This window comes from Rana temporaria, chromosome 3, assembly GCF_905171775.1.
Source record: "Rana temporaria chromosome 3, aRanTem1.1, whole genome shotgun sequence".
Taxonomy (NCBI): domain Eukaryota; kingdom Metazoa; phylum Chordata; class Amphibia; order Anura; family Ranidae; genus Rana; species Rana temporaria.
In genome coordinates this window covers 137,790,517-137,808,982 of record NC_053491.1, presented here as the reverse complement: position 1 = coordinate 137,808,982, position 18,466 = coordinate 137,790,517, and the positions used below count along the sequence as shown (strand labels likewise).

General features: G+C 41.6%; 1 protein-coding gene across 1 annotated transcript in view; it reads right to left on the bottom strand.

The window, feature by feature from the left end:
* Positions 1 to 18,466, bottom strand: part of LOC120931745 (gamma-secretase activating protein) — a 132,909-nt gene that overhangs the window by 47,240 nt on the left and 67,203 nt on the right. Inside the window, exons 12-15 of the mRNA XM_040343473.1 lie at positions 16,067 to 16,155; positions 11,141 to 11,218; positions 6,632 to 6,715; positions 4,386 to 4,478 (exon numbers count right to left, since the gene is read on the bottom strand). Coding sequence (XP_040199407.1) covers positions 4,386 to 4,478; positions 6,632 to 6,715; positions 11,141 to 11,218; positions 16,067 to 16,155 — 344 coding nt within the window. The remainder of the gene's footprint in view (positions 1 to 4,385; positions 4,479 to 6,631; positions 6,716 to 11,140; positions 11,219 to 16,066; positions 16,156 to 18,466) is intronic.

Here is an 18,466-nt window from a genome sequence, read left to right as displayed (position 1 = left end):
CTCACAGGGAAAAAAAAAAACACTATAGCAGAGAGGGGGATGTGTACCAGCTAGAACTGTCCATAGGCATAGACAAGACTTGTTTCTGTCCTACTCCTGTAGGGGGCAATATAACCCTATGGTTCCGAATATGGAGCACTGTGTATAGGGAGGAAGAAAATGTTGCAACGTTATCTTACCCTGCGCTAGAAAAGTGCAGTGCAACCACCCCTATGCATAAGGGCTAATAATGAGTGTCAGGCAAACACGTTACCTTTAAATTCATTAAAAGTGTCAAACATTCTTTAGAATACTGTTGCGCCTCGGGTACATGAGTTTGTCACAGAAGGCATAGCGAAGGATAGCAATGAGGCCGGGCTGTCCATGGAAGACACTCCGCCCTAAGTGCAGCTCAGAGAATAGTTCTCCATTAAGTTCACCCTACTTGTGAGTGACAAAGAATGGAAGTGGGCAGGAAACCACCCACTGCTGTGCGCGGTCATTTACAAGGAAGGAGAAGGGACCGAATCCCATCCTGCTCCGCCCACTGTCCATGTTCAGCCCCACATTATTGGTTGCTAGGACTTGGTTGCCTGTGTCATAGTAATCAATAATGGTTATACACAACACAATAATAAAAGTATAATTAAAGTTGACCAACAAATGATTATTATGACAACGATTGCCCCACTGATTACTCATGGTCTGTATCTTGACACCAAACTTTAGTCAGTCTCCATTTCCTCTAGTTTCCTTATCCATGAGCTGTTGGTAGTTCCTTTTGAAGTTTTGTCACCAGCCAAAGCAACACAAGTAAAAAATTACCTGAATCTGTCACGTGTCAAAATTGGTTGGAAAGGACTTTTTAAAAATAGGCTATACTGCCAGAAAAGAGATGCAAAACTTTACAGAATTCCCTCTTTATGTTTAGCAACATCGACATGACTAACGATCAAAAGCTTTGTGGAAATATTTCAGATCACAAAATAAAAAGAGCAATTCAATTGAAGTTCAGTCATGAAAAATGGTGCACACAATAATGCAAAAGGAAGCTTCCTCTCTTAACTAGAAATCAAAGTTACTTCTTCCCATTGAAAACTATAAAAAAAAAAAACACAGCAACATCATGACACACTGTAGATGCAGAAACAGCCATTGTGCTAATGGATATTAACTTTTAAAAACGCCAGGGTTTATTTTAACGGTTCCCATTATACATATATTAGATGATGCGCTGTTAAGGCCTCACTTACACTGGGCATACAACACCATACCGGTGTAGGTGTTGCGTACACCCCCATGGAGGCTACCCCACTGATGTCTATTGGGGCACAGCGGCTTCATAGACACAGCCACTGTGTCCCAATGGGAAGTCCGTATGGGTACGGGCCTCCGAACCCAACCAGTCTGCGTTCAGGGACCCGCACCCACACAGATGTCATATTGGGACACAGCAGCATGTCCGTGCAGCCGCCACTATGTCCCAGTAGTACATCCTTGTGTGGGTAAACATGGACGTGCATTGGTTTACGGTATTGTATGCTCAACATGAACAAGGCCTAAGCATTATTGAACAGTCTCCTGTGTATGAATGACAGACGCTCTGCTGACAAAATGCTCATTGTTTTTTGCCTCAGTAATAATGATCACCAGTAGAAACACAGGTTAAATCTACCTAGTAGGACTAAGCATAAAAATCTGACAGATGTTATATGTCTATAAACAACTGGGTACGGGCTGGTGAGAGGAAGGGGAGCTACCACTGTTTTAAGGCAGTTTCCCGGGAGGAGTCCGATATATGGTTACAGGTCCCTGCGGAGCTAGTCTGTTTCTTGTAAGTTTTACCCAACAGTTATTTGTTAATTGTTTATAGCCAATTCAGGCCGCTCCCCGCTGTTTAGGGGAGATTGGCACCCAGCCCTGCTCACTGACCCCTTTTTTTGTGTGTCGGAGGCGGGGGGGGGGGGAGAATGACACACGGAGGATACACTTAATCTGCATAAGGTCCAGGTTAATCAGCACAACACTGCTTTTATGTACCATTGTATAAAACCGTATTTAGACGTATTGACAAATGGGAGAAAAGTTGCATAACAGCAAGATTGAAAAAACAAAAAAGGGGTGGGACTTTATATGAAGCTCGTGGTGACAAAATGAATAAAATGGTGGAATAATGAACAATTTATTGATACATAAAAAACATGTTTACACACATTAGTTATAAATACAGAGAAATGCACCAACCCAAGTGGTGCCAATTCCTAACCCGATAATAACTACTAGTAACATGGTTTTGAACATTAATCACATGGTACAGTTAGGGGGTCCACCATATTCATAGTTTGAGTAAAACCAATACAAAAAATAGCATCTGCACAGTCTATGGTCTTTGTATTCCCTATAATTGTAAGGATAGTAGAAAACATATCTCGATGGGTAATTGGATACACCCATTTGTCAATATGACAGGGATGGAGGGGCATGACTTTACCCAGTCATGGCTTCATTTAAAGTCCCAACTTCCCAATCCTCCTCCAATAATCATGTCTTTAGACGTAGTGGATGGAACAAATGCGATACTGGAGAGTATGACTATGCTGTTTTGATATTTCTGTGTCCCCGATAATATGTCGCCATTGTATTTTGTAGCGCATTGGAAATTGTATGTGTATGTTTTTTGTATTTGTTTTCAATAAAAATTATCTGATTTAAAAAAAAACAAAAAAAAAAAACACAACAACTGGGTACTGGCAGTGATACTTTTTTTATTGCACCAACATACTGTAAATTTTCAGGAAAAGCTTTTGGAATGTACTCCATTTCTATGTTTCAAGCAGTACTCCTCTTAGAAGAAAGGGGTACACCCTGAAAGCTGGTCATGAAAATATCTTGCGTTATTTCAGGAGACATTGATGCCAGCTGCCTCCATCAATTTCAATGGTAGTGGGCCGTAACTGCGCCTATAGCGCTTGCAGCACGTTAGTGAAGGATTTATAAAGTGTTAGCTGGGTGCTCGGGGACAGGCAGCGGAAGTTCCTGTATCCCAAATTGTACTGGGAAACTATAGAGAACAAAAAAGGACAGAGTAGCTACAGCCACTTCCTTACAGAGCAGCTGTGTGCAGGCAAAAGCATCAAGCCAGCAACACTGTCAGGCAAGAAAGAGGCATTGATCATTATTGCCAGTAGCTAAGCCTTTTATGTCAGTGAAGTGTTAGTGCCAGCAAGCGACCATGCCAGAAAGTGATCGTGCAAGCACGCGACTTTGCCCAGCAAGTTTGGGTGCCAGCAAGTAACTGACAATTTTTCCATGAGCATCTTGAGCTAAACCGAGCCAAGTGGTCAAAAGTATAGCAACCCACCATGCAGAGAAATCACAAAAATGCCTCACACCACTAAACATGCCTCAAAGCAGATCATTTACTCTGCATCACCTTCCCTTTAAGCAAATCCACCTAGAAAAAAAGACTTTTATGGGCGTTCGACAAGCTTTCATAATGCTTTTGCACATCAAAAACACTATAGGCATGTTAATGAGCAAGCATTTTACATTCATGACCTAGAAGATGGGTGCATAATCATTTGATTATCTGAACATTTCAGGGTTACCTCTATGCAAAAAGTGATACTTCAAGTATAAGTTCACCTTTTAATAGGTTACATGTTCCAGCATCTGCCTCCTCCCCCCCCCCCCGCCCCTAATCTTCCCTGTGACAGTTGACGGGAGATCTTCTCCCCACAGGGCTGCATCATTCAGTTTCCTTTAAACGAATGCCGACAAATACCGTCAAATACTTTGAATTCTCAATGAGCTGCGAGGGTGGGTTAAAGCATCCACTAACTCTTTACTGCAGGAAAAACCTTAAGCCCTGTACACACGGCCAGGATTCTCGTCACGAAAAAAAATGTTTTTCCTGACGAGATTCCTGGCAAGATTTTCTTGCCGGCCGAGTGTACACACGTACGATTCAAAATAACCACCGTGCTTTTGAATGGCACGAACGCGTTGATGTCATCAACTACGCCACCATCTTGCTTCACCCGACCTATGCCTTGGAAGCTACCGCGCATGCGTAAAGTCATTTCTAGCATGCGCGGGTTTCCATGGAGTCAAGCAAGTATACACATGCTTGGGTTTCTCGGCAGGAAAACACTGCTGAGAATCACGAGAAAATAGAGAGCAGTTCTCAATTTTTCTCGTCGAGATTCTGGGCAGTCTTCCCAGAAACCTCAAATCCTCGTACACACGCACGGTTTACTCGGCAAGAAAGCTCTGCCAGCCGTTTTCTTACCGCTTCTAGCCGAGAAAACCCGGCGTGTGTACGAGGCTTTACACTTGGAGCCTGACCTGTAATTTGTTCTGCTTCTAAGCTGAAAACAATGTATAATAGATAGACCAGCACTCACCTGATAAAAACAAGTGATAACACATCAAATCAGGATACTTTGTGTTTATCAAATGGAAAAAATGATCAGGCAAATAAACAGCAACATAGCCACCTAGAAAGAAAAAATACATTTAAAATGAGAAGGAAATCATTGTCTAAAACAAGTCCTACAGCAGCACTAAGTGCCAGTCTATCCTTGTTTAGCTTATTTCTATTAGCTTATTACAATAATCGGTGGCCCTAAAGTGTTACTAAATCCAGGACCCTGCATTCACAATATCTGGTCTCCCACAGTACACGGAAATGCAATTATTTTAGTAAATATAATCCGATAAATAAATGTTCTTAGCAGTATATAGCAGTCTTGTGGCTTCTATCAGTGTCTAGCCAAGCACTGGTTAAAGCTTGTAGGAGTTTTCAGACTGTGCTGTGAGACTGCAAGACTCTGTCCGGACAGTGCTGATTGGCCCTGTGCTGATCACATGAGCATATGCAGCCTGGCTCCATAGGACTCTGTTATTAGGAAATTAGAAGTCTGTGGAAGGAGAGGATCAGAGAAGCCAGGATCAAACAGCCTGTGCAATTCAGGTGCAATGCGGGAACACGCATTTGATTCGCAAGGTTCTCACATCGCACAGAGCCTTAGGCAGAATTGAACAAAACAAATTAAAGATTTGTTACGGATGATAACTGTGCCAAAGCAGTAGCCTAAAAAAATAAAAATAAAAAAAATAATATCTAGGGAAATTATGAGTGCATTTCTTGGTATATGCAAGTCCCTAGGCACTCTTGTGCCTTTATCCTCATAACTGTATAGCTGCATTTGGAAGTCTAAGGCATTGTTGCCTTTGACTGCAAGTTGAAGAAAATGTGTGGTCAGATTTGATAATAAACGTCACAAATTTTGACAAAAAATTATAAATGGGCACATTGCAAGTCTCCTGTAGATCTGTCACTGTATCGGCTTGCTTGTGCCTTGTACAAGGAAGCCGATACATTCTGACAGGAAGCCTCAATGAACTACCACAGCACAGTGGTAGTTTATTGAAAACTACAAGCCGACACCTGCAAAAGTTGCCGGACCTTGTTTTCCCATTCACAGAGCCCTGTAAATGAGTGGCGCAGCTGGGCGGGCAGAGCCCTGTACAGCCACGTTTTTCTAAAATGTTGACAGCTAGCGGAGGGGAGAAGCTCCCGGCTAGCTATCACAGCGGGGATCAGGAAGGTGTGAGGGCTGGCGGTCTGCCATTTGTAACATGTTACACCCTGAATATGTGTGTAACATGTTACGAAAGGTGAACTTATCCTTTAAGTACAAGTAAACTCCTGCATGACGACCTAGACCAGTTCCAAATTCAGTTACTATGCGATGCACCAGCCTCAAAGTAAACAAAAACCAATATGCTTTACCTAATCTGACTAAGCCCAATCCCCCTTTTATTGTGTCACACAGGCTCCCCTTCCTTCCATGATGAGCTGCAATGCCTGGGTTTTAGTAACTGATGCAGCGCAGCCAATTTAGAATACAGTGGGCAAGACTAGGTGTGTTCAGATGCCGATTGAAAAGCTACAGGCTTGCAAATCAGCAGTGAAAATGCAGATAGCAACTCCCCCCTGCAACAAATTTGTCATCTCACTGTAATGCAAGCAGGCACAGCCTACATACAGTGGCAACTTTGGGTTGATACGAGAACCAGTGCAGCACTGTTGTCATATTTTTTTCTCATGAGAGACTACAATGATGTTTTTTCCTACTCCAGAGATTTGGAACAAGCTTAAAAAAAAAAAAAAATGTACCATATGTATACGTAAATGTAGACTCATTCCAGACTGCCCTTCTATATAGACGTACAAACACAATATGTAAATCAATTATAGAATTAGGTTTCCTAAAACTATAGCAAATATAACCATATACACTGGCTTTGTACAAAAATGTAATCTCCTGCTCGTGTAGTTTGCTGTCATTTTATCAGTACTTTATTACCAAATACCACGTTGGGACGAATGATGTGATTGTAGTAAGAAGACAATCCAACTAGAGGAGGGAGTAGAAGCCATAAATTAATCTGAACAAAAATAGCAAATCGATTGCTCTTTGAACTGATGTTTGCTAAAATCTCTGCAATGTAAACAAACTGACCAAGCTAGGACTATTTTTTTTCCTCAGTAAATGGGGAGCTATTGTACGTTATAAAAAATAAAAACCTGCAAAGCCATGATGATTATATGCCGTGACTACAAATATGCCAAATTATTACTTACCTAGATTTATAAAAGATAATCTCTTGAGCTTGCAGTTGCTAGTGTCTTTCATTGGTGTTGCAATTTTAAAAGTTTTGCTACATCCTAGAAACAAAAAACAAACAAAAAAAGGAAACAAGCTTTGATTTAAAGATCTAGCCAGTGGTTTCCATGAGCTTATAATGGGAAATACCTGAAGTAGGCATGCACTGTAGAAAAATAAAAATAAATCCACACAAAGCATACAGAAAATATCATACATGTAAAATGGATGGATGGATGAGTTTGCTTTAAATATTTAAAATGAATTAAAATAGCGTTTTCAGTCTGTGGTGCTCAGATAGTTTAATTCCGCTTCAAGAAAGATAATCTTTATATAAAATTATTAAATTGACTAAGTAAAAACAAAAAAAGTCGCAAAAAATTACATGTGGCAAATATCACTCAAAATAGGAGTTTAAATGAACCCATACCATACTTTAAGTACATAAATACATTTCAGAAGCGTTGGCCCAAGAAAAAAAAAAAAAAAAAAACACACCACCACCACCACACGTTCTGAAAACCCAAAAGCCTTCACAGGTTACTAGTACTACAGGTCTGGTGATAAAATGAATTCCTTTGCGGCGATACCTCCTCATGTGTTGTGCGGTTACCGTTTACATACAGTGATGAAAATAAGTATTTGAACACCCTGCTATTTTGCAAGTTCTCCAACTTGGAAATCATGGAGGGGTCTGAAATTGTTATCGTAGGTGCATGTCCACTGTGAGAGACATAATAAAAAAAAAAAAAAAAATCCAGAAATCACAATGTATGATTTTTTTAACTATTTGTATGATACAGCTGCAAATAAGTATTTGAACACCTGAGAAAATCAATGTTAATATTTTGTACAGTAGCCTTTGTTTGCAATTACAGAGGTCAAACGTTTCTTGTAGTTTTTCACCAGGTTTGCACACACTGGAGGAGGGATTTTGGCCCACTCCTCCACACAGATCTTCTCTAGATCAGTCAGGTTTCTGGGCTGTCGCTGAGAAACACGGAGTTTGAGCTCCCTCCAAAGATTCTCTATTGGGTTTAGGTCTGGAGACTGGCTAGGCCACGCCAGAACCTTGATATGCTTCTTACAGAGCCACTCCTTGGTTATCCTGGCTGTGTGCTTCGGGTCATTGTCATGTTGGAAGACCCAGCCTCGACCCATCTTCAAAGCTCTAACTGAGGGAAGGAGGTTGTTGCCCAAAATCTCGCAATACATGGCCCCGGTCATCCTCTCCTTAATACAATGCAGTCTCCCTGTCCCATGTGCAGAAAAACACCCCCAAAGCATGATGCTACCACCCCCATGCTTCACAGTAGGGGTGGTGTTCTTGGGATGGTACTCATCATTCTTCTTCCTACAAACACGGTTAGTGGAATTATGACCAAAAAGTTCTATTTTGGTCTCATCTGACCACATGACTTTCTCCCATGACTCCTCTGGATCATCCAAATGGTCATTGGCAAACTTAAGACGGGCCTTGACATGTGCTGGTTTAAGCAGGGGAACCTTCCGTGCCATGCATGATTTCAAACCATGACGTCTTAGTGTATTACCAACAGTAACCTTGGAAACGGTGGTCCCAGCTCTTTTCAGGTCATTGACCAGCTCCTCCCGTGTAGTCCTGGGCTGATTTCTCACCTTTCTTAGGATCATTGAGACCCCACGAGGTGAGATTTTGCATGGAGCCCCAGTCCGAGGGAGATTGACAGTCATGTTTATCTTCTTCCATTTTCTAATGATTGCTCCAACAGTGGACCTTTTTTCACCAAGCTGCTTGGCAATTTCCCCGTAGTCCTTTCCAGCCTTGTGGAGGTGTACAATTTTGTCTCTAGCGTCTTTGGACAGCTCTTTGGTCTTGGCCATGTTAGTAGTTGGATTCTTACTGATTGTATGGGGTGGACAGGTGTCTTTATGCAGCCAATGACCTCAAACAGGTGCATCTAATTTAGGATAATAAATGGAGTGGAGGTGGACATTTTAAAGGCAGACTAACAGGTCTTTGAGGGTCAGAATTCTAGCTGATAGACAGGTGTTCAAATACTTATTTGCAGCTGTATCATACAAATAAATAGTTAAAAAATCATAAATTGTGATTTCTGGAATTTTTTTTTTTGATTATGTCTGTCACAGTGGACATGCACCTACGATGACAATTTCAGACCCCTCCATGATTTCCAAGTGGGAGAACTTGCAAAATAGCAGGGTGTTCAAATACTTATTTTCCTCACTGTATGAGTGTGGGACCCATGTGCATGTTTGCATTTTTGCGTGAGCATGGGGGAACGGGGGCGCTTTAAAGTTTTTTTTACACACACTGCATCTTAAAAAAAAAATGTAATCTTTTTTATTGCCATCAGAAAGGATGAACATCCCTTGTGATAACATGGACCATGTTCTCTTTATAGAGAAATATGGTGGTCTATTAGACCCCATCTCTCTCCTTTGGCCTCCAAAGCATCTGATCGAACCAAGATTGATTGGATCAGATGCTTAAGTTTTTTTTCTAAATACTTACCTCACTGTCTTTATGGCCATTTCAAAGCACTGTTCAATTACTTCTGCCTTACATACTTTTAGGTCATGACACAGTAAGGAGCTGACCGGCTGATCTCATTAACACACACCCTGCATCATCTACCCTTAGCTGGTCAACAACTTCCTGTGTCATAACCTAACGTATGTCCAATAAGTAAGGCAGAAGTAAATCGAGCAGGGTTTTGAAACATCCACAAAGACAGAGGGGTATGCGTGCGTTTAACAAATGGAAAGCCAATATATTTTGGCAAAAGAAGTACATTAATTACATTGGTACATAGGGGAGTTGGAATAAAAAAAAAAGTGAACTTTTCCTTTAAACCACCCACTGACCGCGCCTTCCGCACATATACTGTGGCAAGGCGGCTTGGCTGCCCAAACCGACATAGCTGTACGTCGGTCTGTGCATGTGGCACTGCAGGCACGCCATGGGACTCAATGTCCGCTAGCCACCTATGGGAAAGAGGCAGGCAGAACAGGGATCTGCCTATGTAAACAAAGCAGATTTCCGTTCTGACAGGAGAGTACAGAGAGATCGGCAACAGCGATCTCTCTGTACTCCCAATCAGTCCATACCTCCCAGTTAGAAACACCTCCCTAGTACACACTTAACCCTTTGATCACCCCCTAGTGTTAAGCCCTTCCTTGCCAGTGTCGTTTATACAGTGATCAGTGGATATTTTTTTAGCTCTGATCACTGTATTAATGTCACTGATCCCAAATGCCGGTAAATGCCTGTTTACCCGAGACAGAAATCAAAGTGACAAAATCATTGTCAATTCTGGTTTCTGACATCACATAAACCAGTGGGAAGAACATCATCAGTTCCTCTCACTGTGTCCCAGGAACCGGATGCCACTGGTCACATCCTTACCGGGCTTTCATGCGATCGGGAAGCACGGTAAGGATGCCACCTGCGGTGGGACCCCCTTACACTGCCTTTAAAACAAATCCAGTGGCGTCTTAGCTGCTAAAATTACTTTTGCTGCAGCGATGACAGAGTAAACACAATTTACTAATATTTCAGTTATAAATGAACACAGGGACGATCGGCACCCATTGCTTACTGTGTTTATTTAAGAAATAAAAGGGACAGTAAATATGACAGCCTGACATCTGACAGCTCTGCAAGGGGGCACATGGGGGGAAATAGAGCTGTAGGAAGGGAGGGTCTGATTGTGGAAGGGGTTGATCAGAATAGGGGGGGGGGCAATTACTGGAACCAAGTGGGAGGGAGAGGAGAAGATGATTCTATAGTGAACTGCCATAAAGCTGTGTGTAGAATAATATATAAAAAATCACACACACACACACACACACACACACACACACACACACACACACACACACACTGTATATAGCCTGGGCCCTGTACAGGAGCACTGGTGCTACCCACTTATCAGCGAGCCTTTTTTTTTTTTAAAAAAAAAAAAAAAAAAAAAAAAAAAACTTTGATTAATTGTACGAAGAATTGTCTAAAAGATGGACACTTGGATTTCTTATTAATCAAACAAATAGACTACTTTAACCATGACCTTTTTATCCAAGCCTGTTAATAAATAAGCTCCATTTTGATTGTCTTATTAAAATTTCACAAGCTGCTGAAGAGGGCTGTGTATATTATGCATCGTTTTTGTAGGATCTCGCTGTGGTATGTGGGTTTCCTCTAAATGCTCTAGTTATCATTCACACACTAAAAAAAAAAAAACACGACATGAATTCTTAGAAGGCATGCTGAATGTGTTTTGTCTTGTGTTTGTGGGACTGTGACCGGAACATTAGGCAATAATCCCATCTGATGCAATAAATAACAAAAAAATAATAATATTCAAGCAGCATACAGTAAATACAAAAAAACAAATCATTATTAGACAATGAAAATCTGGTACTGAAGTGTTAGACATTGCAAGCACAAAGTTTTACAACACTGAACCCTGAACTTTTTTTATCACCTTTATGTAAAAATGCTACTGTGTAAGTGATGTCTTGTGTTTCTTTTGGAGGTTGATAGTAAAACAGACACAAACCACCTAATAGAAGAGAAAAAAAAAAAAAAAGAGAAGAAGGTTATGTAGCGTATCACAAATGGCTATTGCCTTTACATTTCTACTTTACAAAATTTAAAAAGGAAACAAACATCATGGAAGTAGATCAACAGATAAACCATATGAAAAGGGGGACAACTTAACTAAAAACACAAATATTGTACAGACTCATAAAAAGTAGCACCAGAATAAAAATGTGGCAACTGTGGCCATAAATAGAGGGGGGGGCAGGTGCCCACAGCATGACTCCTGTTCAACACTACTGCCTTGTAGTCTTATTCAATTTACATCTGAAGAATTCCTTTCAGAGGGACAAACCATTTTATATATTATACAGGGAGTGCAGAATTATTAGGCAAGTTGTATTTTTGAGGATTCATTTTATTATTGAACAACAACCATGTTCTCAATGAACCCAAAAAACTCATTAATATCAAAGCTGAATATTTTTGGAAGTAGTTTTTAGTTTGTTTTTCGTTTTAGCTATTTTAGGGGGATATCTGTGTGTGCAGGTGACTATTACTGTGCATAATTATTAGGCAACTTAACAACAAAAAAATATATACCCATTTCAATTATTTATTTTTACCAGTGAAACCAATATAACATCTCAACATTCACAAATATACATTTATGACATTCAAAAACAAAACAAAAACAAATCAGTGACCAATATAGCCACCTTTCTTTGCAAGGACACTCAAAAGCCTGCCATCCATGGATTCTGTCAGTGTTTTGATCTGTTCACCATCAACATTGCGTGCAGCAGCAACCGCAGCCTCCCAGACACTGTTCAGAGAGGTGTACTGTTTTCCCTCCTTGTAAATCTCACATTTGATGATGGACCACAGGTTCTCAATGGGGTTCAGATCAGGTGAACAAGGAGGCCATGTCATTAGTTTTTCATCTTTTATACCCTTTCTTGCCAGCCACGCTGTGGAGTACTTGGACGCGTGTGATGAAGCATTGTCCTGCATGAAAATCATGTTTTTCTTGAAGGATGTAGACTTCTTCCTGTACCACTGCTTGAAGAAGGTGTCTTCCAGAAACTGGCAGTAGGACTGGGAGTTGAGCTTGACTCCATCCTCAACCCGAAAAGGCCCCACAAGCTCATCTTTGATGATACCAGCCCAAACCAGTACTCCACCTCCACCTTGCTGGCGTCTGAGTCGGACTGGAGCTCTCTGCCCTTTACCAATCCAGCCACAGGCCCATCCATCTGGCCCATCAAGACTCACTCTCATTTCATCAGTCCATAAAACCTTAGAAAAATCAGTCTTGAGATATTTCTTGGCCCAGTCTTGACGTTTCAGCTTGTGTGTCTTGTTCAGTGGTGGTCGTCTTTCAGCCTTTCTTACCTTGGCCATGTCTCTGAGTATTGCACACCTTGTGCTTTTGGGCACTCCAGTGATGTTGCAGCTCTGAAATATGGCCAAACTGGTGGCAAGTGGCATCTTGGCAGCTGCACGCTTGACTTTTCTCAGTTCATGGGCAGTTATTTTGCGCCTTGGTTTTTCCACACGCTTCTTGCGACCCTGTTGACTATTTTGAATGAAACGCTTGATTGTTCGATGATCACGCTTCAGAAGCTTTGTAATTTTAAGAGTGCTGCATCCCTCTGCAAGATATCTCACTATTTTTGACTTTTCTGAGCCTGTCAAGTCCTTCTTTTGACCCATTTTGCCAAAGGAAAGGAAGTTGACTAATAATTATGCACACCTGATATAGGGTGTTGATGTCATTAGACCACACACCTTCTCATTACAGAGATGCACATCACCTAATATACTTAATTGGTAGTAGGCTTTCGAGCCTATACAGCTTGGAGTAAGACAACATGCATAAAGAGGATGATGTGGTCAAAATACTCATTTGCCTAATAATTCTGCACTCCCTGTATATATGTATTAGGGCTGCGGAAATTAACGATTAATTGCTCGATTAATAGTCAATTTTTTTGATTGAGCAAAATTCTTTTGATCGGCACACCACGCGATCTGCGGATTGAGCCCATAGGAAAGACCGCCGCTTCAGCCTAGTTCGGAGCGGTGGCCATCTTGGTACACCCGGAGGCGGCCTAGGTGAGCTCCACAGAGCAGCGCGCTGACAGGGGAGATGTGGATATTACAGTGGGGCTTGGGGAGATTTGGATATTACAGTGGGGGGAGATGAAGACATTACAGTTATAATTAAAATAGAACACAAAAATTTTAAGCAGTAACAGCCCTAATTTATTTATATATAATATCTTGCACCATTATATTCCATAACACTTAGGCAGAGAGAAAGAAAGAAAGAAAGAAAGAAAGAAAGAAAGAAAGAGAGGGAGATATCGCAACCTACCACGCAGAATGCTACTCCCACCAAGATGTCTAATCCTGTTTCCCGCAGAAGGCCTAGACAGAGGATCCGTTGCCGGAGTGTTGCCACCTGTGTTTCTGTCTAAAAGACCTCGGATTGATTTGGGTCTTTGGTGAGAGAGCAAGCTGCACAATCTATTCACTACCACCAGTACAGAATACTGCACACACATCTCTACCCAAAAACACTTTACTGCATTGCGAGAACACTGTGCTCAGATGCATTAGGCCTTCACCACCCAGAACCTATTGTTTCATCTACAACCAAATGGATTACAGTTAATAAACTCCAGCTAGCTAGTGAAGAATAAAAGATCTGCAACATGGACTTCTATTGCCATTACTCATAGGAAGAGAGATATAGATATAGATAAAAAAAACACCAGTGGGAGATTAGCTCTCTCTCATTACAATAGCATAGGCTGTCTAGATTACATCTATTGCAGTGTGGCCACATATGGAGTTATCTGAAATATCCACTAGGAGGTTACTTTGGATCTGAATATAGTGTACACTAGGGGTGCAACGGGTCAAAAAAACTCACGGTTCGGATCGTTCCTCGGATCAGAGTCACGGATCGGATCAGCAAAAAAAAATCCCTCCCCCCCACTGTAATATCCACATCTCCCCCCCCCCCCTCACTACAGTGGTGTCACCCGGTGCAAAAAAAAGAAAAAACGGTGTCACCCCCCCCACCAACTATAGTCCCCCCTCCATCGGTGCAGACACCCCCACCTCAGTGCAGACCCTCCCCAGCAGTACACCCCCCCAGTACAGACACACCCCCCTCTCAGTACAGACAGTAACTCCTCATCAGTATGACTCCCAGTCTCCCTTACAGACCTCAGACAGCGGTGTGTGTGCCCCACGAGTGCGGGCTTTTCCTCCTCTGTGGGTGTAAACAGAAAGGAGGGCCGCCGCCGCCGGGTGTACCAAGATGGCCGCTGCTCCGGAGCTAGGCCGAAGCCATGGCCTTTCCTAATGCCATGGCGGCAATCCGCAAATCACATAGTGTGCCGATCCGAAGGGGGTGACCCGTTCGGATCATGGATCAACAGTGATCCATTGCACCACTAGTGTACACGTGTGTATATAAGATTATCCATCGTTTAACCATTGTTGTGTCACTGGGAGGAATCTGTTTGCAGAGTTGGTGCAGTTATCCCAGCTCATTGGATTCCTTTTGTAAAATAACTTTTTTCCAATTTGGGTTCAAGTAAAATATTTCAGAGCCTTATACTACCAAGTTGTTTGATTCTTGCTTTTTAGTGTTAACAGGATGTCTGAACCCAGTGTGTCAGGTGGGTTGAAAGGTTCACTTGGTCATGGATGAGCAGGTAATTCTCAGCAGTACCCAAGGGGGCCATGCTACACTCCTCCAAAACCTAGGTGTGTCTTATAGTCAGGCACACCTTATGGAGCGCAAAATACGGTATTTGTCCCTAAAATAAAATAGTAAGTGAGCTAGTGCAAAAGGGACTTGCCCTCTTGCTGTTTGCAGAAATGTTTTAATTTTTCACACGTTAAAATCAGCAATGTTTGCAAGAAAATTACTTAAAACCCCCAAACATTATATATTTTCTGAAAGCAGAGGCTGTGGAGAATAACGATGATTGTTGAATTTTAGGGCACACAAAAGGCAAATAATTTTTTTTTGGTGAACTATAAAAAAGGTGTTGTGTTGAGTAAACGGATACCAAACATGTCAAGACACAAAACTGTGCACGATATAAAAAAGGCGACAAACCATTTTTATGAAACCAGTATTATTGCCCTCACTCCAACATTCATGCCGATACTTCATATGTGTAGTGCAATCGCTGTTTACCTACATGTGTGCGCCCTAAATGCGGAGATGACAGAAGCGCTTTTGATTTTTTTTATATTTAATAAAAAAAATAAAAAATAAAAATGAATGTCTTCTTCATTGACCTCTACTGCTTTCACAAGAGGGCCAACAAGCTCCCAATGTGATAGTTTCGGCAGATGGCGAGTTCTCCTTTTGGAAACATCAGGGATTACAGAGGAAAAAGGATGTTCCTCAACTGCCTCTGTATCTAGCTTTATGGAGGAACAGACACTTCTCACTACAGTAAAAGTGATCAGGTGGCTGTAGAGCCACCCAGATTACGTTTCCTGAACAGCCAATTGCTGGCTGTAAAAAAAAAAAAAAAAAATACCAAGCTCATCATTATAACCACTTGCAGCCAGGACATTTTTGTACGTTTAGCGATCAGTAAGTGGTTAAAATATATGGTTTGTTTTAGAACAAATGACCGATCAAGGGTAGAAATTATGAAGGTAAAATCTTTTAGGCCGTCTACTCACTACATAAACATAAATATTCACTTTCATTACCGCAAGTGTAATTATCAGTCTGGATGAACTAGTCCATATTGTCTAACTTTTTGGCATTATTATGCGCCATTTTAAGCATATTTTCTATATTGGTTTGTGCAGATTTTTTTCTTACCTGTCGGATTTGTAAAAACTTGTAAATTTGAAGCAGTTACTCTGCCCCTTCCTCTTTCTTCAGGGGGGTCATAACCTAAATTGACCAAGCTGAAAGAGGAAAGAAATAAATAAAAAATAAAATAAAAAAGGGGGGAGGAGGAAGAAAAGAAAAGAGAAAGAAGTTTTTGATAATCAACCAAAAGCTGTTCCTTATAATTAAACCGATCACTATATACCGCATCTTTAAACTGGCATTCACAGAATCTATCAGTACTGTTGAAAGCAATGATTAAACTAGTTGCATTTACTTCAGTAAAAAAGTAAAATGTACTGAACAAAAAAGATGAACTGCTATTTTACAATAAAAAGATGTTGTATAGAAAAAAAAAAAAAGTGCTCTGTGGGAGGGAACATGTTGAGTGAAACACACTGCGAGTTTGGGCTTTGTGTAAAGTGACCTTTTGCTTTAGCAAAATATGTTTAAGGCTGCTTTCACACTGAGGCGCTTTGCAGGCGCTATTGCGCTAAAAATAGTGCCTGCAATGCGCCCTGAAAAAGCCGCTCCTTTCTGTCCAGTGTGAAAGCCTGAGGGCTTTCACACTGGAGCGTTGTGCTGGCGGGACGCTAAAAAAAGTCCTGCCAACCACATCTCCTATAGTGCCCCTGTCCATTGAAATAAATGGGGTAGCGCCTCCAAACCGTCCACAAAACGCTGCAAAGCAGCGTTTTTGCGGGCGGGTTTAACCCTTTTTCTGCTGCTAGCGGGGGTTAAAATATCCCCGCTAGCGCTCGAAAATGGCGGTGCTTTACCGCCAGCGCACAAAGTGCCTCAGTGTGAAAGTACCCTTAACTCAAGCTACAGTGTACCGGAAAATATTTACAGCACTTCACTTCTTCCACAATAGATTAAATTCATTATTTTCCTAAAAAAAAAATTGCAAACAATACCCCACAATGACAACGTGAAAGAAGTTTGAGATCTTTGCAAATTTATAAAAAAAAAAAAAATTATATATATATATCCCCTTTCTGTGGGGCCCCAAGGCGACTAGGGTTTCATTGGAGGTCTTACAGCTGTTGGTTGACAGATCTTTGTCTCTAATATTTTGCATCCCAACTGGTGTATATTCATTGGCAGATGTTTCCACAATTGAATAGTGCAGCAGTGATGGTGGAAGCAACGGTTGCCACCTCTTATGAAGCCCTGTTGAACTTTTTCTATAGAGGAAAGGTTCCTACGGCAGGGGGCAAAACTACGATTAAATTAGATAAACGTGTTTTGGGGATCTGCCTAAACCATCCCATAAGTGATGGAGGTGCAAGTTTCCCCAGCGGACTTCAATTTAAAACGGGTACACAGAACAGTTTGTTTTCTGCACGAAAACAAACTGTTAACAGCTCTGGTCGAGAGCTGCTGTACTACGCATGTCTCCCCAGCTCTCCCCATTGATGCTGAGCTGTTGTGTTTTGATAGAGACAGTTCGACAGACTGACATACATACGGGCAGAATGTCGACCGGTATTTTTTGTACCGGCAAACGTCCAGACATCTTGCCCATGTGTACGAGGCTTAAGAGACAAGTATGTAAAGAAACCTGCGCTGGGATATCTGAGGTTAAGAGGCTGCTGCCTTCCTAAAAAACTGTCCCCTAGAGGGCAGAATAAATATAGAATGTAAGAGGGTAGGAATGGTGGCGCTGCCTAAGTGTATTGCTACACCTAGAAGTCCCGATGCGGGTCTACCTAGACCAAAAGTGGTAATCTAATGCTCCACTTAGTGCAGTATGGGCTGAACTGCCTAAGGTCTATATTGGTAGGGGTCCCACAGAGTCAGAGGACTAAGGGAGCATGAGCTCAATGGCCAACAGCTACACTTAGAGTGCTAGGGGAAGGGTGTGATTGGGTGTAAACCCAACAACTGTGCACTAAAAGTGTGTTGCTGATCAATGGGGTGTCTGAGCTAGTATACCTCTACGCTGTAAACACCAACACAGTATGCAGACATCAGTAAATAAAACACACACAGATTGCAATAGGTGCTAGTGAACAAAAGCAGATAGTGTGAACCCTATAATGGTCCAGCAAACATTATATGTGCAAATGAACACTGTAAATGGCTAAAAAAGCCACAATCTAGCAGTAGCCAAAAACAATTGCATAAATAACACTTGCATAAATGTTGTATAATCAACCAACAACACCAGTCCACCCTGTGATCTGCACAGGACGATGCTGAATGGAAATATATACGGCTAGCTGGCAGCCTATGTGAGCCAGTAGTATTCAGTGTCTATGAATTTCCGAGAGGAAAAAATGTGGAGATCTTGATGGAATAATTGGAGTCCAGTGAAGGGATCTGGGTGGTGGAAAAGGGGTGCTCCTATAACACACTCCGACGTGCTCCCGGTGCTCCCCTCCA